This window comes from Xenopus laevis, chromosome 2S, assembly GCF_017654675.1.
Source record: "Xenopus laevis strain J_2021 chromosome 2S, Xenopus_laevis_v10.1, whole genome shotgun sequence".
In the NCBI taxonomy this organism is placed as follows: domain Eukaryota; kingdom Metazoa; phylum Chordata; class Amphibia; order Anura; family Pipidae; genus Xenopus; species Xenopus laevis.
The window spans coordinates 35,717,372-35,741,439 of record NC_054374.1 but is presented as its reverse complement, the minus strand read 5'-3'; the positions used below and the strand labels follow the sequence as shown (position 1 = coordinate 35,741,439).

General features: G+C 38.4%; 1 protein-coding gene across 4 annotated transcripts in view; it reads left to right on the top strand.

The window, feature by feature from the left end:
- The window catches only part of LOC108709337 (phosphorylase b kinase regulatory subunit alpha, liver isoform), a 71,682-nt gene that overhangs the window by 26,142 nt on the left and 21,472 nt on the right, over positions 1 to 24,068 (top strand). For all 4 annotated transcript variants that reach the window (XM_041583646.1, XM_041583644.1, XM_018249083.2 and 1 more), the window contains 16 exons: positions 2,303 to 2,383; positions 4,490 to 4,588; positions 5,162 to 5,308; positions 6,943 to 6,996; positions 8,237 to 8,359; positions 8,769 to 8,864; positions 12,680 to 12,787; positions 13,234 to 13,312; positions 14,319 to 14,453; positions 17,456 to 17,565; positions 18,650 to 18,794; positions 19,811 to 19,889; positions 20,833 to 21,002; positions 21,697 to 21,873; positions 22,381 to 22,469; positions 23,789 to 23,922. In XM_041583646.1, coding sequence (XP_041439580.1) covers positions 2,303 to 2,383; positions 4,490 to 4,588; positions 5,162 to 5,308; positions 6,943 to 6,996; positions 8,237 to 8,359; positions 8,769 to 8,864; positions 12,680 to 12,787; positions 13,234 to 13,312; positions 14,319 to 14,453; positions 17,456 to 17,565; positions 18,650 to 18,794; positions 19,811 to 19,889; positions 20,833 to 21,002; positions 21,697 to 21,873; positions 22,381 to 22,469; positions 23,789 to 23,922 — 1,826 coding nt within the window. The remainder of the gene's footprint in view (positions 1 to 2,302; positions 2,384 to 4,489; positions 4,589 to 5,161; positions 5,309 to 6,942; positions 6,997 to 8,236; positions 8,360 to 8,768; positions 8,865 to 12,679; positions 12,788 to 13,233; positions 13,313 to 14,318; positions 14,454 to 17,455; positions 17,566 to 18,649; positions 18,795 to 19,810; positions 19,890 to 20,832; positions 21,003 to 21,696; positions 21,874 to 22,380; positions 22,470 to 23,788; positions 23,923 to 24,068) is intronic.

Sequence of the window (24,068 nt, the reverse complement as noted above, 5' to 3'; positions counted from 1 at the left end):
TAGTCGAGGAGCACAAAAAACTACTCGAAATTCGAGCTTTTTTCCCCTCTATTCATTCACCCAAGCTTGGTGAATGGGCCCCTAGGTCTTCTTATTGTATTTTCTATAGTTATTTGTCTTCTTCTTCTCTGTCTTTTTCCATCTTCTAATTTAAAATAGTTTATTTTTGTTGTTTGCCACTGACCCCAGCAGCCAAAAAATTATTTCTCAGTGAGGCGTTTTTGTTTTTGTTACATTTTATGACTTATATTTATGTTCAGGCCCTCACCTATTCATCTTCCAGTCTCTCATTCAAACCACTGCCTGGTTGCTAGGGTAAATTGGATCCTAGCAACCATAAATTCCATACAAAGCACTGCGTATCTTGACAGCGCTATATAAATAAATGATGATGATGAAGATACAACATTGCTACTGAAAAGAAAGCTAAATAATTCAAAGACCACAAGAAATAAAAGATTAAGATTTTAAGTTGTCTCAGAATATTGCTGTCTACAAGATACTAATAGTCAAATTTAAAGGAGAACTAAACCCTACGAATGCATATGACTAGAAATGTCATATATTATATACTGAACTTATTGAACCAGCCTAGTTTCAGCTTGTCAATAGCAGCAATGATCCAGGACTTCAAACTTGTCACAGGGGGTCACCATCTTGGAAAGTGTCTGTGACACTCACATGCTCAGTGGGCTCTGAGCAGCTGTTGAGAAGCTAAGCTTAGGGGTCGTCACAAATTATCAAGCAGAAAATAAGGTTGGCCCGTAAAATAAGCTGATGCTACAGGGCTGATTATTAAATTCTGAAGCTAGTTGCACTGGTTTCTGTGCTGCCATGTAGTAATTATCTGTATTAATTACTAATCAGCCTTATATTGTGACATTAATATTGTATGTGTACTACAGAAAAGAAGATGGGAAGCCACTGGGGCAAATTTGGAGACACAGATCTTTACTGCTAAAGGGCTTTGGTTGCCTTGGGCTGGTACAGACGCCCAAAACATAATGTACAACATTTCTAGCTACTTCTTTAGTTGAGCTTTAGTTCTCCTTTGAAGGTAAACTGTCATGATTTTTATAGTGTAGTTTTTATGATCCTGTGCTTTTAGAAAGAGCCAGCACATCATGATGGAACTGCTTTCAGGCAGGGTACTGTTTCTCCTACTCAATGTAACCAGAGGAGTGTGTTCTTAGTGCTGTTCTTAGATCTGGTTATCTGGTTACCTTCCCATTGTTCTGTTGGGGGGGGGTGATATCACTCCTACTTGCAGTACAGCAGTAAAGAGCGACTGAAGTTTTTTAGAGCACAAGTCACATGACTGGGGGCACCTGGGAAACTGACAATATGTCTAGCCCCATGTCAGATTTTAAAATTAAATATAAAAGACCTGTTTGCTCTTTTAAAAAAAGTATTTCAGTGCAGAATTCTGCTGTAGCAAAACATGTTTTCCCGTGAAAGAATTCCTTTAAGGGGTACTACATAATTACATGAGCCATTGCAGCCACTAAAGCATATTTTCTCGATCTATGCTGTAGTGCTTTTGTCGCTTTAACAAAGTTTAATGGATAGTACAGGTATGGGATCGGTTATACGTAAACCCATTATCCAAATTACAGGAAGGCCATTTTCCATAGACTCCATTATAATCAAATAATTCCAATTTTTCAAATGTATTTCTTTTTTCTCTGTAATGATAAAACAGTACCTTGTGCTTGATCCCAACTAAGCTATAGTTAATCCTTAGGTCCTAAGCATTCTGCATAACAGGCCCCATACCTGTATTTGACAAAATATCAAGATTTTAGCTGGCATCTAAAGCACTTACTGTATAAGTTATCTTTTTAGGGCAATGGCACTACTGTGTGATTATGAGTGCTGTGTTCCCTACCCACTGACTAGTATTCAGCGCAGGGACTTAACACTTAGGTGGTTATTTATCAAAATCCCAATTTATCTCATTATTTTCTGAAATATACTCTGACCAAATCCTCGTGGGTTATTTCCCCTTATTTATCAATACATTTTTGCAAGAAACCCAGCAAAGATCAGGATATCTTCAGGACCTCTCCCATTGACTTATATACAACCTCGGCAGCTCTGAGATGCCTCAATTAGAATTTTTTGTGTTTTTGGCATTTGGACTTTAATAAATAACCCCCTTAGAATAACTCCCCCATCCCCATCATCTTACCTTGTGCTACTTAGGAATGGCTTACAGCTTGTTTGTTATTATGTATATTGTATTCAGTCTTTAATTGTAACCAACATTCAGTCTGTAATTTTCATTTTCACCCCTACCCAGGATTATGGAATGTGGGAGCGAGGAGACAAGACAAATCAAGGGATTCCTGAACTAAATGCAAGCTCTGTGGGGATGGCAAAAGTAAGACAAGCTTCAGTCTCTACTTATAGACCGGCTTAACTATATACAGTATTTATGTCTTTATTAGAGATGTTGGTGAAATTGATTGAAGTGGCCACTTATTATTAAAAATGTCCAAGGAAGCAAAATAAAGACAAAAGAGATCCTTTAATACCCTAGACATGAGCCCACCCTAAAACAAATGTGCAATGACCTTCAAATAGTTAAAAAAATAAAAAAATATATACATTTAACAGTTATAACTTTTAAACATAATCCCACTTTAAAATATTAAAAAACACCAGTATTTTAACCTTTTTTTAATGACTTTTCGGCACAAAGGATATGATGTCACGGACATAAGATTGAGGAGAATGTAGCTTCATCTTATCAGTTTGCCAGGTATAACCTGGCGAAAGGAGTAACGTAGCAGAAAATTCGCACTTAAGTGAATTAGCGGAGTAACGATCCTTCACCTGAGCGAAAATTCACCTGGCGATTAGGAGAGAAACTTTATTAGCGATTTACTTTTGCTAGTGAATTGTCCTCTATGGCTGTTAGTAAATTGGCGCCGTCACAGCAGATGGGATTTTCGGCCACTTCACCTGTTGTGGAGTAACACAAGTGTTACTTGAATTCAGGATGAGGAGCCCAATGGGTAACACAATATGACCAGCAACTTGTGCTATAACCATAATCCTTTAATGGAATCAGTGGAAGTGACTATTCAGAATAAAATATGTAGAACATTTGGAATTCATGCTCTTTTAGGAAACGGTTTTCTATAAGTTTAATGTCTGCTTCTCTTTTATCAAATGTTTACAATAAAAAACACCTGTTCTGCTAAACTGTTTCATACAAGTTAAGGTATTCGATACACATTTTTTTCTGAATCTTGAATTTTGATAAATCAGCTTATGATATACTTCACCCAAATTGTAACTGCTGATGACAGTAAGCCACAAATTCAAAATAAAGTTATTTGCTGAAGCAATGATATTAGGAAAAGCTATTTCAAGTGAGAATAGCTTTTACAGCATGTTAGGTAATTTAGCTGAATGTGGAACTATAATATACTGTATTATCTCTATGTACCCGCTCTATTTAAATTGATCTAACCGTAAGTGTGATATCATAGTTTTGCTAAGCACAAATGAATTGTAGCGAAAGTTCGCTATGAAATGCTCGGGCTGACAATGTTTCGCTGGCAAAACTTTACCAGCCTTTGTCTGCCTAGACGTAAATTTGCATTTTGATGAATTAGTGTATGCGCTGCGAAATGATGTCTGACGAAGTGCCTACTCTTTAATTAGAGACCTATTTATTAAAGGTTGAATTTTAGAGGTTTTTGAAATCAGGAATAAACACATTTCTACGAATGTCAGTAGTTTATCAAAAGATTCCAACTGAAGAATCATGAACGTGAAAAAGTTGCAGACAAGTAGCAAAACCTCAACTTTTTCGACTTGTTGCACAATAACTACGCACAAAAGCCAGCATCAAAACCCAAAAAAGCCATTGTCTTCTACATGATTTTGACAGGCTTTAGCTGGAGTATTTTCGGATTCTGAATTGTCGCAGTTTTGTTGCATAATAAATCCCGGATAGTCACACTTTTTTTCCTGTGACTTTTCCTGTTTTTTGGGGACCAAAAGCCTTTCCTGAAAAAGTTGCGGTTTAGTAAATTGGCCCTTAAGGGTAAGGGCACACCTGGTGATTCAGGGAGATGTAGTCGCCTGGTGACTAATCGTCTCTTCTTTGCGGCGACTAATCTCCCGAACGCCTTCCCTCTGTCTTGTGCTGGCTATAATGAAAAGTCGCCTGCGGCATGGCACACGCGTCGCTTCGTATTCTGAAGTCGCCTGAAGTTTCTTTGTGAGGCAGCTTCGGAATACGAAGCGCAGTGTGTGTCATGCCGCAGGCGACTTTTCATTATAGCCGGTGCAAGACAGAGGGAAGGCGTCCGGGGAGATTAGTCGCTACAAGGAAGAAGCGATTAGTCACCAGGTGACTAAATCTCCCCAAATCGCCAGGTGTGCCCTTACCCTTAGAAACAAGTGGCTACCACCATAATCAAATTTAAACATCTGAAAAACACACAACAAATGTACCTTCATGTTTTTGCAGGCTGCTCTGGAAGCCATAGATGAACTTGACCTGTTTGGAGCTCATGGGGGACCCAGATCTGTGATTCATGTTTTACCTGATGATGTAGAACACTGTCAGGTGGGTAAACCAAACAAGTCACAGAAGAAGTGCACATTTGTAATCTGTACATGGGCTCTTACTAGGGAAAATGTATTTAAGAATGCTGCCTGGTGTGTGTGGTGCTGCATGTACTGAGTTTTCGTGCAAAAAAAAAAAAAATGTTGCCTTTTCACTGCCGTTGCTTCCTCTTAAGAGTTTTATCTGCACCCAATGTCTACTATGCCTGCAAAAGTATGCCCAGGGTACTTATCCAGGGCTGCATTTCAGGCTAATGCATTGATACTGTTTTCTTAATGCCTGCAACTGTCTTGCATTATTAACAACATACAACATATAAAGAATAGACAATCTTGGAGATCACCTTCCCAATTAGGTTTCTCTATTAATATGAATGATTATTTCTATTGGCTTACCGGTGTAGCGTAATATATTATATATAATACCTGTATGTCACTTTTGATGTAGATAAGCCTGTATGTTATAGTTTATGAATAATAGATGTTATGCCCCCTCCAATTATCCCCGATTTTTTAAAATCATAAATTAAGAATTTAGTAAAAACATATTAAATGGATCATCTTTGTTTTACAGTCAATCCTTTATTCAATGTTGCCACGGGCTTCCACCTCCAAGGAAATTGATGCTGGCCTCCTCTCCATCATTTCATATCCAGCTTTTGCTGTTGAGGACATAACCCTGGTTAATGCGACCAAAAATGAAATAATCACCAAGCTCCAGGTATGATTTTCAGGAGAGTAAGAGAGAGAGCAGCTTATATTCAGAATACAGTATATGTTTAACATATACTATAAACAGTGCCAATTGTAATATTATTTTCTCTTTAAATTACATTTTAGCATGACATAGACAGAGATAATCTGAGACCATTTGCAATTGGTTTTTATTTTCAGTTAGGAATTTTAGGAGCTATCTGGTTGCTAGGGTTGTGGTTATCTTAGAAACCAGACAGTGGTTTGAATGTGAGTCTGGAATATAAATAGGAGAGGAATAAAAAGACAAAAGTAACAATCATAATACATTTGTAAACGCATAGAGAAATAGTTTTTTGGCTGTTGGGGTCAATGACCAATATTTGAAAGCTGGAAAGATACAGAAGAGCAATGCCAATAAATCTATATAAAACCATAACTATATAAAGAATAATGAAGATGAAAGGCACATTTGCTTGGAAGAGGTTATTCTGTAATATACTAAACTTTATTTTGAAGACGAACCACCCCTATAAAATTGCAACCATCTTTTACTTAGCCATCCCTTAGCCTTCATCTGCAGTCCCTGGTGCACTGGACACATGTCCTTACCTAGCCACATATTTGTATCAACTCACTACAATATCTGTATAGTTATTGCTACAGGTTACTGTATGAGTTTAACATTGTGCCTATGCTAGAACAGCAGATGAAAGCCATAAATGTAAAGTGACATACTTAGGGCAGTGACACACCAGGAGACTAATTGCTAGCGTAAATCGCTGCTTCTCTGGGCAACTAATCTCCTGCACTCTCCAGTAAAAAGATTTCCCATAGGCAATAATGTGAATCGCTGGTGGTAAAACCCATGTGTCTCTCCAGACTCCTAAAATCGATACAAAAGGAAACTTCAAGCGATTTTGGGAGACTGGAGCAACTTCGGGCGACTTCGGAAATCGAATCGCCGGGAGTGCATTAGCGCAGGCGATTCTTCATTCAAGCAGTCGGAGGGCAGACGGAAGGCAGTTCGGGGAGATTGTCGCCTCACAGAAGATGCGATTAGTGCCAGGCGACTAAATCTCTCCGAGAGAGATTAGTTGCCCAGCGTCAAATTGCATCTTCCTCGGACTAATCTCCCCTTAATGCCTTCCCACTGGCTAGAATGTAAATCGCCGGCGGGATGGCACTGGGAACATGTTTTCCAAAGTCGCCCAAAGTTTCCTCGTGAGGCAACATTCTAGCCAGTGCAAAGGTATTTAGGGGCCATTAGTCGCCCGAAGAAGAGTTGTTTTGTCACTGAGCGACTAATCTTACCGATTCTTAGCGTTTGTCACCACCTTTAAAGTACAAACCTTCTGTGATCCATTCTCCCCAGACAATGACAGCTATGACTACACAATCCACAGGATCCATAGTCTGGTAAAACTGAGGACTTGATAGCCACCTACTGTGCTGATTAGACAGCCTTACATTTTCCTTACAGAATTATCTTAAAAAATGGTCACCAACTGCCCATATACCATACATAGCTTTGCCTGTTTTGTTTTCTGGGTTAAGAAAACAAATCAAGTGAAAACCACTTCATGCAGATCTCCAACAATTGATTTATAGACGTGCCATGGGCTGGAGTTTTATCATTTGTTGCTGTCTTCTTTCTTTAAGGGGAGATATGGCTGCTGTCGTTTTCTCAGAGATGGCTTTAAAACACCAAGAGAGGTACCAGATTTTAATATATATATAATGTACTTGTTTTTCTGGGATGTATTTACTTTCTCATATACACTTGTTTATTCCATCCTCCTGGTTTACATTTCCTATAAAACGTATTCATTTTTATTTTCTCTCTCCTTCACGTTCCTTCATTTCTACACACTTCAGCCACTAATTATTGTATATGTATACTGTACATGGTTATCCCATACATCAGGGATCCCCAACCTTTACAACCCATGAGCAACATTCAGAAGTAAAAGGATTTGGGGAGCAACACAAGCATGAAAACTGTTCCTGGGGTGCCAAATAAGTGCTGTGATTGTCCATTTGGTAGCCCCTATGTGAATTGTCTGCCTACATTGAGGCTTGATTAGGCACTACATCTGGTTTTTATACAACCGAACTTGCCTCCAAGCCTGGAATTCAAAAATAAGCACCTGCTTTGAGGCCACTGGGAGCAACATCCAAGGGGTTGGAGAGCAACATGTTGCTCGCGAGCTACTGGTTGGGGATCACTGCCATACATAGTAGAAACTGTGTAGATTTGCGCTCTGCCTTACTTCCTTCTCAGTTGTATGCATCAATCCTCTCACAGAGATGTACCAATCATCCCAGGATATCCACTAAAAGTTGAAAAAGAGGAGAGCACTCATACGCAGATTAACCGCTTGTGATTATTTATTATTCATGCTGCTTTACACTAAAGCAGCATGAATAATAAATAATCACAAGCGGTTAATCTGCGTATGAGTGCTCTCCTCTTTTTCAACTTTTAATGGTTATCCCATACATATTGCCTTATATTATTATACTGGTATGAAATCTGTTATCCAGAATGTTCAGGACCTTGGTTTTTCCAGATAAGGAGTCTTTCCATAATTTGGATGAGAATACTTATAGGCTTTTTTTTTTTCATTTATATATTATTTAAAACCAATAGGTTTGGTTTGCCTCCAGTAAGAATTAATTATATCTTAGTTTGGATCAAGTACAAGTGACAAGTTTTATTATTACAGAGAAAAAGAAATCATTTGAAAAAATTAAATTATTTGATTATAATACAGTCAACAGGAGATGAACTTCCTGTAAATTAGAGCTTTCTGGATAACAGGTTGCCAGATTATGGATCCCATACCTGTGTATACACTGAGAGTGTTGCCTTAGTCCAAGGGATTTTGAGGCAGTTTATAACATCTTGTCATCCTTCTGCATGAATGTTTTTGTGCAACTCATTCAAAAACAGGACCCCAACAGATTACACTATGACTCCACTGAACTCAAACTCTTTGAGAATATCGAATGTGAATGGCCTCTGTTCTGGACATATCTACTTCTTGATGGAATCTTTAATGGGGATCAAGTTCAGGTAAGAAGCAAATGATCACCATACAGAACAGTTTATTAATTATTTCCCTTCCTCTTTTGCCTTTTCAGCTTTAAATGGGGGTCACTGGCCCCGGCAGCCAAAACAAAAAAAAACTATTGCTAGTAGGCTACTTTGTGATCTTTTTATTTAGTCCCTTACTCTTTATACTCCAGTCTCTCATGTAATCCACTGTTTGGTTGCTAAGAGAAATTGGAACCTAGCAACTAGATAGCTGCTAAAATTTTAAACTGGAGAGCGGCTGGATAAAAATCTAAATAAATCAAAAACTGCAAATAAATAAAAAATGAAGATCACTGGCAAATTGTGTCAGAATATCACTGTCTGCGTGGTAATTTTGAACTACCATCCTTTTAAAACAAAACTCAAAAGTTTGTACTTGTAATTGCAGATGCAAGAATATCGGGAAGCTCTGGAGGGAATTCTTATAAGAGGAAAGAATGGAATTCATCTTGTGCCAGAACTTTATGCTGTTCCTTCTGACAAGGTGCTTACCTAATAATAATTATTCTACAGCATACATATAGTTGTCGTCATTTTCATTTTTTTGTTCTTCCAAAGCAATAATTTTATAAATGTCAGTCCAGCTCAGAAGATTCACTTCTAGTGATGTGCAGCTTGAGAAAATGTTGACCCACATCCAGCCCTAACCCGCCTGATCTCCACCTGAACCTGGCCAGCACCTCCATTTATAGACCCGCGCCTGAACTGCCCATCTCTGAAACCACAAAAGGCGGGGCATGGCAGTCTTGTACCTATAAATGGAGGAGCCGAAAGCTTGCAGAATAAATTCACAAAATATGTAAGTCAGCCCGAAGCCACCTGACCACTGGGTCCCACCAAGGCAAGGCCACAAAGGCCCGGGCCCAGGGCAGCAAAATTTTCGAGGCAGCATGCTGCCCAGCCACTTTAGGAATGCATCGTTCCTGCGCTCGTGCGAGGCCTCGGATGGTGGGTGATAGGACCTCAAGGCCTCAGCGATGCGGACGCAAATCCGGCCCTGGGTCCCACGGGTTTTGCCCAGCCTGCCCATTACAATTCACTTTCCATTGACTGCAACTTGAAGCAATTTAACCTGTGATTGTTGCCTGGAATTTAAACTGAAGTGTTAGGGCAGAGACACACGGTATGATTCGGGGATTAGTCGCCAGATTAGATTAGTCGCCAGGTGGCAAATTGCCTCTTCTCCAGCTAGAATGTAAATCGACGGCAGGATGGCACTCGGAGCGCTTTGTTTTCTGAAGTTGCCCCGAATTTGCTTTACGAGGAAACTTCAGGCGACTTCAGAAAACAAAGCGCTCCGAGTGCCATCCGGCTGGCGATTTACATTTTAGCTGTTGGGAAGGCAATTTGGGTTGATTAGTCGCCCCGGAGAAGAGGAGATTTGTTGCCAGGCGACTAATCTCCCCGAATCTGACCGTGTGTCTCTGCCCTTAGGGTAAGGTCACAATGAGCGTTTCGCGGAGATTTAGTCGCCTGTCGACTAATCGCTTGTCTTTGCGGCGACCAATCTCCCTGAACGCCTTCCCTCACTCTGCGTTGGCTAAAATGAAAAATCGCTGGAGCTAATCACACCCGGCGATTCATTTTCCAAAGTCACCCGAACTTCCCTCACGACCATACCCTAACTCAGGCATGTCCAAAGTGCGGCCCGGGGGCCAATTGGAGCTGGTTTTTAAATTTAACCTGGCCCTCAGCCTCCACCATGAAATTAATAATAATGAGGCCCCCCAGCACAGTGCGATCAGGAATCCCATAGCAGTAATATTAAGGCACATTAGTGAAATGATCTGGCACGTAGAGACGCGCTGTTTTCTCATACTTCTTTAGGGCTGAAGGTGTCAATAGACGCCCTGACGTGCCAGTACAGTAAACTAAAGAAGTATGGTGTCACTATGTGCCAGTACGTGTCTATTGCTAACACCTTCAGCACACAGGCAGCAGTATAGACCAAGTGGCAGATCTTTTCACTAATGTGCCCAAATATTACTGCTACGATTACTCGATTCTTGTAATTTAATGTTAATGGTTCAAAGAATGTCAGGCTGAATGGTCGGCCCCCACACATTTTCACCTCACCAAATCTGGCCCTCGTTGCAAAAAGTTTGGGCACCCATGCCCTAACTGTTATCAATTCTAGCAGACACTACTTGTGGTGCCTTTCATGCAGATAGTGAGAAAAGTCCTGTAGAGATCCATAGCTTTTTTTATTACTGCTACAAGCAATAATCTACGTGCCCTGTTTTTAGGAGTTCCAGGCTGAGGGGTATTTGCACTTCTTATCATTCCAGTCAGTTGGAAGTGACCTGCTGCGATTTACCCCCTGGTTTGCCTTTGTACTGATGTACTGTCTCTCACTTTTGGAATGTTGTATATAAATTGTTCAAGCGTAACTAGTTCCTGTCCTTTATTGTAATACAGAAGTATTTTCATACTCCTCTACTAAAGTAATGTTTGTCTGTTCAAATAAGTTGTCTATGTTTAACTAGGTAGGATTTATTTCAGCAAATGGTTGCATTTTTGTGTTTGTGCCTTTTTCAACCTCATTTACTGTGTTGCTAACACAGTAATGTCGCATAGTTATATTTAAAGTGAAAATATATAGATTTTCAGAATTTGCCAATATTTCCTTAAAAAGATTTCTGGGTTGTGTTCCTACTATTTGTAATCAGTATGTTATAATGTTGTACATCATGATATCCCTATTGTTATTTTGTATATTCCTCATTGGTTGTTTATTCTCCTATTATTTAACTCCTATATTTAACTGTCTTTGCAACATACACCCTGTGTCATTAGGGGGTCAAATCTGTCCTCTAGGTTATTTGTCCTGCTCCGTGCTGTCTATTGACAGTTTTAACTGCCTTCATTAGTATTTGCAGTATGCTCTTGCCAGTCAGTAGAGATGAAAGAGCAGTAATCTGATGCTCTCAGAGTACAGTATCTTTCCACATGATAGATGAGGCTCAAAGCCTGTTTCAGTGAGCTCTGTCAGATGGGGAACGTTAAATTAATTGCTTGTCTGTATCTATGAATCATGTTTGTAAGATCACTGTAGTATATACAAAAGTACATAGGCAATATTGATAGTTATTAGATAGTATTACATATATTCATTGTATCTGAAAGAAAGGTAGAAAACATATGCACATGCCAAATTGCAGGAATTATAACATAGGATAAGATATATTTTCCAGAAGATGCCATTAATGTTTTGCTTTGTACAGAAAGGAATGGATTATGACATGGCCCTTCTATCTCAGCACATTGCTGTAATTACAGAATCGAGCAGCTTTGGAATACTATCATCCTTAGGACTTCAGTCTTAAAGGGGAACTATCGTAAAAATAAAAATGTAAAATAACTTTAATCATACTGAAATAAGAAACTTTCTAAATACAATTAAGTATTCTGAATCGTTTCTGAAATAATCAAGTTTATCTTCACTATTCTTCTCTCGCTTCTGTTTCTCTTCATTCTGTCTTCATGCAGCAATTGGGTGTCAGATGAATATATCTCATAGGGTGGCTCCTTTTGCTAAGAAGTTGTATTAGAGCTCACTTTATTAAAATCACCAGACATCATGTCTCTCTACTTGCAGAATTTGTGCAACTGGAATCAGTTATTTGAGTGAGCTCTAATTCATCTACTAGGAAAGGAAGCCCCCCCCCCTATAAGATATATTGGATCTAACTGTCAATTAATATCTGAAACCCAACTGCTGCATAAAGACAGAATGAAGAGAAACAGATGCTGAGAGAGGGATAGTGAACATAAACTAGATTATTTCAGAAACAAAGCAGTATATTTAATTGATTGTGTTTAGAAATGCTTCCATATGAGGAAGCTTATATCAAATTTTCATTTTCACGATAGCTCCCATTTAAGATGGCCATACACAGGCTGATAAAAGCTGCTGACAGACAAAGTCGGCAGCTAATTGGCCAGTTTGTGGTACCCTCCGAATTGCTTATCCAACTAATAACTCGGCAGAAATTGGCCAGATGTCGAACGGGCATATTTAAAAGGATCAAGGACCACTGATTTGTTGATGCGGTCGTCACAACAACTACCTGCTTTCTAGGGCCAACAAACTAATCAACCCGATATCGACCACTCGAGGTGGGCATATTGGGGCAAGATCCGCTTGATTGGCCACCTTTCCAAACGAGCGGATCAGCCCATGTATGGCCACCTTTAGAAAAGCATTGCATTAATCCCATTGTTTAATCATTTGGTTATAGTGTAACTAGCAGTGATAATTTATTTCAACCTAAAACAGTAACTGTATTTTGTTTACAGATAGAAGAAGAGTACCACAATCCTCATACAGTTGACCGCAGACCTTTGGGGAAGACACCTCACCTATGGGGACAATCACTGTATATACTGGGCTCTCTTTTAGCTGAGGTAACATCTGGCAAGTACCAATGCAATATTAGTTTGAGAAATGCGTTTACGATAAGTCATGTTATTTATCTGAAATTATAAAAGGAGTAAGGGGAGTAAACACTGGGCATATACCTGTTAAGCCTGTGTGCTGGAAATGTCATTGTTTCTTGGGTAGGGAAGTTTGGATAATGCTAAACAGGTGCATATGAATTTCATGGCCACACCTAGGTGTAAACCAGCAATGGGCTTGAGCACTCCCATGAGCATAGTAATGCTGTAAGTGAATGCTGCTTACAGGGTTCTTAAGAAGGGCTGTCTGCAGCCAAAAAGGATATTTCAGGGCAGTGCTCAAGAATGTGTCATATTTGAAATTAATCTCACTCTCTCTCTCTTTCTCTTGCTACTTGGCTTTTTACAACTGTATTGATGCAACTGTGTAATTCATTGTTTCTCTGTCCTACTAGGGATTTCTAGCTCCAGGAGAAGTAGATCCTTTGAACAGAAGATTCTCTACAGTTTTTAAACCTGATGTTGTTGTGCAAGGTTTGTCTGGGTCTCTGCTATTATTCATTATGCATGTAATGAACAGGGGCAGATATAGTAACCTGTCCACCAATCTTTGTGGGTTAAAAGTCACTGGGTGACCCAAGTATAATTGCTGTTCTATGGAGGAATAAAAGTACATGCTGTAATATAATATCAAGAAAGGGAGTGTGCCAGCAGCTGACCCCACATGGTAACACTTTGGAAATCTAGATAGAAGCTGCTTGCTCAGTTTACATATTCTTTTTGCCTTGAAGAAAATCAAATCAGCATTAGTAAAGATGCTCTAGTAACACCTCAGCGAGTTAACCCTCACAGAGCTAATTTCCCTGTCCCAGCCACAAAAGTTGGCCACAAAAGTTGGCAGTGGGGGCAGTGCACAGAAACTCAGGCTCTTGGCTGAAAAATCACCCCTTGTTACACTACCTTGTAGGACATGTTAAGTCTAAAATAGAATAAGGCTAGAAATGCTGTATTTTGTATACTAAATATAAACATGAACTTACTGCACTACAAACATAATCAAACAAATAATTTATGCTTTCAAAGTTGGCCACAGGGGGTCACCATCTTGTAACTTTGTTAAACATCTTTGCAAGACTAAGACTGTGCACATGCTCAGTGTGGTCTGGGCTGCTTAGGGATCGTCATAAACAAAGCTGCTTGAGTTCTGCATGGCTGGGAAGTAAGGCGGGGGCTCCCCCTGCTGTTCATAAGTATGATTGTTTCCCTGCTCAGCAGTTAGGGACCAGCTGACAATTCCTATCCACAGCAGTAAATGAAGGGAGAATTTCACTGCATACAGTCAGGTTTCTTATAAAAACGGTACACATTTTTTAATTAAAGTATAGTGGAGATAGGTTTCTTTTTCATTAAAGAAAGTAAAAATGGGATTTTATTTTGTTGCCTTTATATGCCCTTTAAAATGTATGCAGCACACAGTAGTGTGATTATACAGGAGAAATACACTTTGAGATATATTTATTTATTTTTGTACATCTTTCAGTTTCAGTTCTAGCAGAGTCTAAGCAAATTAAGAAAATGCTTAAAAACCATGATATTGAAATTCAGAGCTTTAGCGATATCCGACCAATCAGAGTGCAGCCAGCTCGGATTTTGAGTCATCTGTATGCCAAACTTGGTAAGTAATTGATATGAATGGCATTGCAGTCTCCTGTGGGAATGTTGTTTGCACATTGGTATGTTTGTTTAATGATCATACTTTATACTATCCATTATCCTATATCTGTTTGCCACAAGACTACAAAAACTACATTATACATTGCATCATATTTCAACTACTCAAGGTATCCGAAAACCTACCTGGAACACTTTCCTATATTTAGATTCACTTCCTTTTATTAGCTGTGGAGAAGCATCATATACGAGTAGTTATATATGAATGAATAATGAACCCCACAGACAATAGCACCAGAAATATGGGGGGGGGGATATTAGTCCTTATTAATGCACATCTTCAGTACATTCATGCAAAACACTCCTGGATAATAAAGCGAGCTGGGGGGTGGGTGGAAGCCATAAAAATGTTGCCAAGAACATTTTGACTTACTGCCCACAATTTAAGACTCTTCGGAAATAGAGGAAACCAATATACATAACGTAGGGATGACTCGGTATTGGGGTTATTTCTAGCTCTCCATCTCAGTAAGACACCCCCGCTCCAGGTGTAAAACGGTAATCCAATTAAATCAGAGGAACTGAGAGAAAGCACGCAGAGCAGATTTATTTATTGTCACAACATGTTTCGGGCTACTCGCCCTTTATCAAGTGACTTGATAAAGGGCGAGTAGCAGAAACATGTTGTGAAAATAAATCACTTAGCAGTAAATCTGCTCTGCGTGCTTTCTCTCAGTTCCTCTGATTTAAGAGGAAACCAATTATTAAGGGCCATATTTATCAAAATCCGAATTTGATAAATCTGAGTATTTTAATAAAAAAAAGTCTGACCAAACTAGAACCCACTATTGGACCTTATTTATTATCATTAAAAAATCACGATTCAATCGGATCAGGGTCAAACACAAGCAAATCTATCGAAAAACCGAATCCCTCAATTTTTTTGGGACTTTTTCCCAAAAAGCCTAAATTTTTCTGATTTTTGTCCGAAATAGTCGGATTTTCTGGGTAATCCAGTGCTAACCACAGAAAATTCCAAATAATGTAGGGTCCTGTCTCATTGACTTATATACAACCTCGGTAGGTCTGAGATGCCCGATTTTGGGATTCAGACTTTTTCCATCCTCGGGGTATAATAAATATTGAAAAATTCAAGCTTTTTTTTCCACTTATAATTCGGATTTTGTATAAAAAAAACCTCAAATTTTTCGAGTTTTGGCACTCTGACTTTAATAAATTACCCCCTTGGTGTAAGTGTAGAAAACTCGCCACATCACACAGTGGGTCCAGGTGCACATGACCCAGACCTTAGCTTAGGGGGGATCACGATACCAATTTTAGATGACAGGCTGGTAGAAAACTGGACCACAGTCGAATATCATCTGCAGTCTAGTTTTTATTTAAAAGAGGCTCCAACACCCCTTTTAGTGTTCAACAAGAAAATATCCTTATGTGTTTCATCCCTTTATGGGGGGACTTAATCATAGTGTTTATCATTACTGCCCACAATGGTTCACTTACTCTGAAATTATAGAGAAAAAGCTAGATATTGGAACATGGTGAATTGCATGCGAAATAGCATTTGACACACTGCACTTTTGGTCATTAGTGATCCTTTATGACTTTGTAAGGCATTTGTGTGTTAACTGTGAGCATTAAACTTCTGAATTCTTAAACTCCATCTTAATACTGTCATGGGAAAAAATATTTTTTTTTCAAAACGCATCAGTTAATAGTGCTGCTCCAGCAGAATTCTGCACTGAAATCTGTTTCTCAAAAGAGCAAACAGATTTTTTTATATTCAATTTTGAAATCTGACATGGGGCTAGACCCAGGTGCTCCCAGTCATGTTTCTTGTGCTGATAAACTTCAGTCACTTTTTACTTGTCACGATCAGCACCCTAAATCCAGAACCAATGCTAAGTACCCTGTTCTCGGCTCTTGCTTCTGTCTCTAACAGCCGCCTTTCACCTCGGGAGGAGCCCTCGGCTAATCGGATGCCGCCAGGTCTTATTAAGAGAGCTAAGGGTTCTGGGCAGAAGGTCACAGTACAAGGAGTAAACAGAAGGCGTATTCAAATCAGGCCGGGTTGGGGCAGGCAGAGTACAAGCAGAGTCAGACAGGTGAGGGTCAAACCAGGAGATCAATCAGAAGGGATACAGATACAGAAGAGTCGGTTACCAGGCAAGGGTCAGGATACAGAAGTCAGAATCGTCAAAACAGGCAGGGGTCACAACAGGTATCATATATCAGACAGGATTACAGCACAGAAGCACCAGGAACTCACTAAGAATCATCCTAAAACGGGCAATGAAAAAATACAAAATGTATCTTTAAGTACATTTAAATTTCGCGCCATTGTGTGCCGGCGTCATCACGCTAGTGCGAATGTGATGATGAATAAAGAAGATGCGTGCCGCGTGCGCCCTTAATTACCGGCACACACAGAAGAAGAGGAGTGGCGTGGTGGGCGTCTCCGCTGATGGCATGGCAGGCGTCCCCGCCGCACCACTAGACCACCAGGGTTATTACATTACTGCTGTACTGCAAGTTGGAGTGATATCACTCCTCCCTTCCCCCCCACCAGCAGCCTAACAACAGAACAATGTAAAGGTAACCAGATATCAGCTCCCTAACACAAGATAACAAATCCCTGGTAGATCTAAGAACAGCGCTCAATAGTAAAATCCAGGTCCCACTTCAAATCCTTCAGTTACTTTGAGTAGGAGAAACAACAGCCTGTCAGAAAGCAGTTCCATCCTAAAGTGCTGACTCTTTCTGAAAAAATACAGTTGCTGGTTCAGGAATTAAAAATGTATATGGTAGAGTGAATAATAAAACTACACCATAAAAATCATGACATAATACCTTTAATTAAACTGTGCCTTATTCTGATGAGGTGTATTTAGTTCAAGGAAACTGTTTATAAACCCCTATTCTTCCTTCCAGAGGACTCTGAAAACAAATATATAGACATTACTTACAGATGTTATATTTCCTTTGCAGGTTATAATAAAGCCATGAAGCTTAGTGGCCGGCCATACCGTCACATAGGTGTTTTAGGGACATCTAAATTGTACATGATCAGGAACCAGATCTTTACATTTACACCCCAGGTAAGTGTCATAAAACATAAATAGTGTATGATTTAGTAAAAAGTCAAACTATTAAAAAGTAGCAAAGTCCATATCATACAGTACTTTGTGTTGTGTAAATATTTTCTGAGAGTTCTCAGTTGAGCCAATTAAACTGCCTGTATGTTTTTGAAATGTGGGAGGAAATCAACGCAGAATAAATAGATGTGGATTATGGAAATCACTAGGGCGTCAAAACACCCCATGTGACATTGCCACTCTATCAGACCAAAACAAATAGAGAAGGTTTGTTTTCAGAATTAACAAAAGAGCGTTAATGATGTTCCCTAATTTATTAAAGCATGGCATGTGTTTAGGTTATGGTAAAAATATTATTTTAAACCATTTCTAGTCAATTACATCATCATTTCTTACAATACAGACTAATCTCTGCTATCCGGATTGTTTAGATTTTCAGGACGTCCTTATATAAAGGCACTTGGTTGCTTTAGGGCTAAACTCCACAAGCGCTTTTGTCGGATGGGGACAGATTCACAAAATGCATCTGACAAGTCGGATGTAGTCGCATGGGTTGAAATATAATGGGATACATGAGAAAATTCCATCTGACATTAGGCCAGAATTCATTGTGAAAAAGGTTTATTGCGTGAAAAGTCATGGAAAAGATTCAATTTGAGATACAAATCAATTTAGAAAAATTTATTTGATTGATGTCTATGGGGAAAAAACTGGAAATGAACTAGGAGAAAAGTTTTTTTCTCCTTGAATTGAATCTCTTAAATGAGTTTTCGTGTGATAAACAATGAGACAACTTTTTCTCACTGAATTTAATGTGGTCCTTTATCTTTACAGTGTAGTTATTGGGGATCTGATTTTATAGCATCCTACAAAATCTCATGCTGTTGTGTGGTGGTGCATGGCATGATCAGATAAAATATGACCCACAAAATCTGATCAAAATCGCTCATAGAGTTTAACCCTAATTAGGAGCAACCAGGTCATCCAGTTTGATGAGTGTGTTGTATCAATATACGGTCTGAATATTTCACAGTTATGTAAGGTGAGTTATTTACTTATTAACACAGTCATTTCTTATCCCCCCCAGTTTACAGATCAGCACCACTTCTATCTAGCTCTAGACAGCAGAATGATTGTTGAGATGCTCAGAACTGAACTGGCCTATTTGACTTCCTGCTGGAGGATGACTGGGAGACCAACTCTGACCTTTCCTATTACTCATTCTATGCTCAGTAAGTGTGGCTTTGTAGTGGCAGTGCAGTATCATTACTGTTTATCTAGTAAAGCTGATTAATAGGAGGTTATTTATTAAAGTCTGAATGCCAAAAACATTTTTTACTATGAAATCCAAATTTTTAGTAGAAAATAAATTATAGATTTATTATACCCCAAGGATAGAAACGTCTGAATCCTGCCGAGGTTGTATAAGCCAATGGGAGAGATACTTATCCCATTTGGAAGTTTCTGTGGTCTGCCCTGGAATTAGCCCAAAAATCCGACTATTTCTGACTTTTCGGGCAAACATCCGAAAAATCGTACAATTCTGGGAAAAAACTCTGGGTTTTCGCTTGATTTTATCGAGTTTGTCTCCGATACGATTAAATTGTGCTTTTTTAATAATAAATACGGTCCAATCATCGATTCTAGTTAGGTCAGACTTTTTTTTATTTAAATACTCAGAAACATTTTGTATTTTGATAAACAACCCCGGTAGTGTTAAAATGTTTACATCCAGCGGGGTAACTATAGCTTTTGAGTCCAACAACTTCCAAATTGTAGTACCCAACTGCTGATACAGAATGTTGCTTTGTCACTGCTCTTGCACTTTAAGTCCCTTTTTAAATAGAAGTCCCCTATTTTTGGAATACTGTCACTTAAGTAAACGCTGTGTTTTTTTTAACAAGAGACATCTTACTGCATAACATTCCATACCAGATGATTCGTGCAAAGCTACATGATGAACCATTTCTATTTATAAGCCCATGCATGCTCTTATTTCTGCCATCTTGTATGTGACCTGCTGCACGTATCATGTCTGTGGAATGTAGTTTAAAGCACTTAAAGGACTTGCATATGTCAGTTGCTGGTAATAAATGATTGTTAATACAAATGGAAAATGCCAATATTTTCATTATATCCTTTAAAGTAGAATAAAAAGTAATTAAGAGTGCATTTACATCCGCAGCTAGAGGGCTGGGCATGTACAAGCATTCAGCATATTTTTCTTTCTGTTTTTTTTTTTTTTTAGATGAAGATGGCTCTGATATCGATCCTGCTATTCTTTCTACAATTAGAAAAATGGAAGATGGATATTTTGGTGGAGCAAGGTGAACATAATAACAGCATGGCTGTAATTTATATTCTAGTTAGAATAGCTAGGGGGTTATTTACTAAACTCTGAATGCAAAAATCACGAAAAATTTGTGATTTTTTAAAATAAAATCAGACTTTTAAAAAATCACAAATTTTTTGGAATTTATTAAACCCTGAGGATGGAAAAGTCCGAATCTGAAAGCCCGGCATCTCAGACCTGTCGAGGTTGCATATAAGTCAATGGGAGAAGTCCCAATGCATTTTTGATGTGCGTTGGGTTTCGTGCAATACCGCAAAGTTTTAGGAGTTTTCAGGCAAAAATCTGAAAAAATCTTGAAAATCGGATGAAGAATCCAAAAAAATCATGAAAATCAAAGCAAATTTTCGGGAAAATGTAATAATAAATAAGCGTAAAAAACCCAAGCAAAATGGATCACTTAGCAAGACATAGATTTATTTATACTCCAGGATGGAGGATGCAGAGGAAATCACAAAGTCTCATTATTAAAGCAAAGGTTAGGTGTCTGTGTGTGATTAGTATGGCTGGACAGTGCACAGAATGTGTGTGTGCTCTTGGTAACAGGCCTGTACTGTCTGGATCTAGAGCAAAAACAAGAGTCTGCATGTATTAGATTTAGGGCATATGGGGCATTTTGTCTATTGATACCATTAGCTGAAAAACAGCAGTGGACAGACAGACAGACAATATGCGCTATGTAGGACTGACCTTAACAGTACACTCTGGGACACTTTAAAAAAATATCAGAGCCTCTGTCTTTGAATGCACTATAAAACTATGCACACTATACAATACACCAATGCAAAGAAGTTGGACACCTCTTCAGTCACAACCCTTTTAGTAACACGGAGAACCACTGCCGGTTCGTTGTTGTGGCTCAGAATAACACAACATTTTAGTGTGGAATTAACTCCTACTTCCTATTATTTCCTTTGTAGGGTTAAGCTGGGGAAGTTATCAGACTTCCTTACTACATCTTTCTACACTCATCTAAGCTTCCTGGATTCTGACTGTGACGTAAAGCTTTTTGATGATCTAGATAAGGAATGTTACAGTCCAATCAACGACTATGAAGTAGAATTATTTCCAACCAATGAGTGCGAGAATGGTAATTTAACAAAACCCAGAGATCAATCGACCTACCTATATATCTGTCTGTCTGTCTGTCTGTCTTTCTGTCTGTCTGTCTGTCTATCTATCTATCTATCTATCTATCTATCTATCTATCTATCTATCTATCTATCTATCTATCTATCTATCTATCTATCTAATCATCTATCTATCTACATCTCTCTCTCTCTCTCTCTCTCTCTCTCTCTCTCTCTATCTTATCATCTATCTATCTATCTATCTATCTATCTATCTATCTATCTATCTATCTATCTATCTACATCTATCTATTTATCTACATCTATCTGTTTATCTACATCTATCTATCTATCTATCTATCTATCTATCTATCTATCAATCTATCAATCTATCTTATCATATATATATATATATATATATATATATATATATATATATATATATATATATATATATCATCTATCTATCTATCTTTCATTCTATCTATCTATCTATCTATCTATTGATCGATTTATCATATTTCTAACCTACGTCATTTGTATTTCTTATATAACAATATAGTAATTAATACTAGTTGCTTAGAGAAGGTGTTACTTGGTAATGACCAGTATGAAAATTCACAATGCTTTTCATATGGGATTTTAAGCAGGCATAATGAAAGAGATCATTTCGAGATAGACATCTCAGATCTGTTTTAAATTAATTCTTTTCAGAGGAAATTCAGGATGAGCTTGATCAGTATATCAATCAACTGCAGCAAAGCATGGCATCGACATCTTACCTACCTCCAACTTCCAGTCAATCAGACACATACCATGCCTTCAGCACACTCCATTCCACCCGGGATATTCTCTCTTTAATGGCTAAATCGAAAGGCCTGGATGTACCAAGTAAGTATAACAGAAAACTCATATCCTGTAACCCATTTAAAGGGGCTGTTTAACTTTAAGCTAACTTTTAGTATGTTAAAGAACTTTGCAAACTTACTTTTAATTCTTTGTTCTTGAATTTGTTTCTAAATTTTTTGCTTTATTCTCCTGCTTCTTCCTGCTTTCATATGGGGGTCACTGACCCTGGCAGCCAATGTGCTCAATGTGGCTAAAGTTTCATTGTTGCTCATTTTTAATAACAAGAAAGCAAAAATAGTACTGTAAATGATTCCTTCCATATTGAAGGGTCCTAAAAATCTCTTGGAAACCTGCATCTTCCATACAGTATGCAAATGATCTTCTTTAACTAATAATTAACTTTAAAACTGCCATCCCGATCTCTCTGTGTTTAACAAATATAATGCTTCATTGCAAATGTAGTTTTAATACAAACAAAACACCATGGCTGCTATACTGCTATATTTGTCAAAATTTGAATCTTTTTTAATCATTGTGCCTTTATTTCAGATTCCTCCTTATTTCTTCCTGCTAAAAATTTAAGTGCTCACCGGAGATCTTTAAATCTGTTAGAGGTTCCACAACCACACAAACACCAGGTAATGTAGGAAAACAATATCCGCTTGGAAAGCCTTAGGCTAGGGCCACACATGGGCCAAAATCAGCCTGCTGAAATACGCAGGCTATTTTCAGCCCCTATGTGTGCAGTAGCCACCTCTCCTTTTCGAATCTGGAACACTTCTTTGTCAAATCCGCTGAGTGTGTTTACACTGGAGCCAACACAATGGTTTTGAAAACTGATTTTGCTTTTAAGTGATCAAATACATACTTTGCACACTATATAATTGCTGGGAATGCTCAAAGAGGTTTTACTGTACTGATAGGAGATTTAATTGTGGATACTACATCTAGGCTTTATGCACTGTATCAAAATGAAAAGAGAGTCTGAATTCCACATTAAAGGAAAACTATACTCCCAAAATGAACACTTAAGCAACAGTTCATATCTTATTAAGTGGCATATTAAAGAATCTTGCCAAACTGGAATATATATTTAAGTAAATATCGCCCTTTTACATCTCTTGCCTTGAGCCACCATTTTGTGATGGTCTATGTGCTGTCTCAGAGATCACCTGACCAGAAATACTTCAACTCTAACTGTAACAGGAAGAAGTGTGGAAGCAAAAGATAAAACTCTGTCTGTTAATTGGCTCATGTGACCTAACATGTATGGTTTGTTGGTATGTTTTGTGTGCACAGTGAATACTACGATCCCAGGGGGCGGCCCTTATTTTTTAAAATGGCAATTTTCTATTTATGATTACCCAATGGCACATACTACTAGAAAAGTATACTATTATGAAAATGGTTTATTTACATGAAGCAGGATTTTACATATGAGCTGTTTTATGCAATATCTTTTTATAGAGACCTACATTGTTTGGGGGGTCTAGTTTTCCTTTAAGATTGAAGCAGGCCTATATTATGATGGCAGGTGTAAGTTTCAATGTAAGGAGCATTTCCTAAATAATGAATATGTATGTAGTGCTCCTTTTCTAAGCCTGTCCATTCTACTTAACATAAAGATTTGCTAGCTGGTCTATAAAAAGAACCAATATAGGACAGGCTGGCACTGGTCCGGACCAAAAAGTTGAATATTTACAGCAGCTAGTTGCTTTAAAACAATCATAGTTTATTTTACTTCATTAAATAATCATAAAGATAGCCCTTGCATGTTTCGAGCCACCCAAGAGCACTTAATCAAAGGCTAAACAGCAACACTATACTAAAAGTTTCTAAGCCTATAATATTGTAAAGGGTGGTGCTTCCAGTTACAATGCCACTAAACAAAATAAGTTTGAAGTGGTATTTAAAGGCGACAAGAGCAAATGTAGATTTTTTTTTCCTTGATCCACAGAATCATGAAACAGAATTAAATCTACCAAAAGATGCCCGCGGGGATGTTGATTGCCACAAGCTGTTGGATAAACTCAAGGAATGTCCAACTCTTCAAGACCAAGCAGATATACTGTATATACTGTGTGTGATAAAGTGAGTTTGTGTGATACATGTGGGTATTGTCTGCTGAGGGTGGGATCTTAGCTTCTTCCGCACCATGCATTATCATGTATCATGTATGGCGGAACCAGTTGGTGTCTAGTTTTGGCATATTCCAAACATTTTTTGGTATACATTAC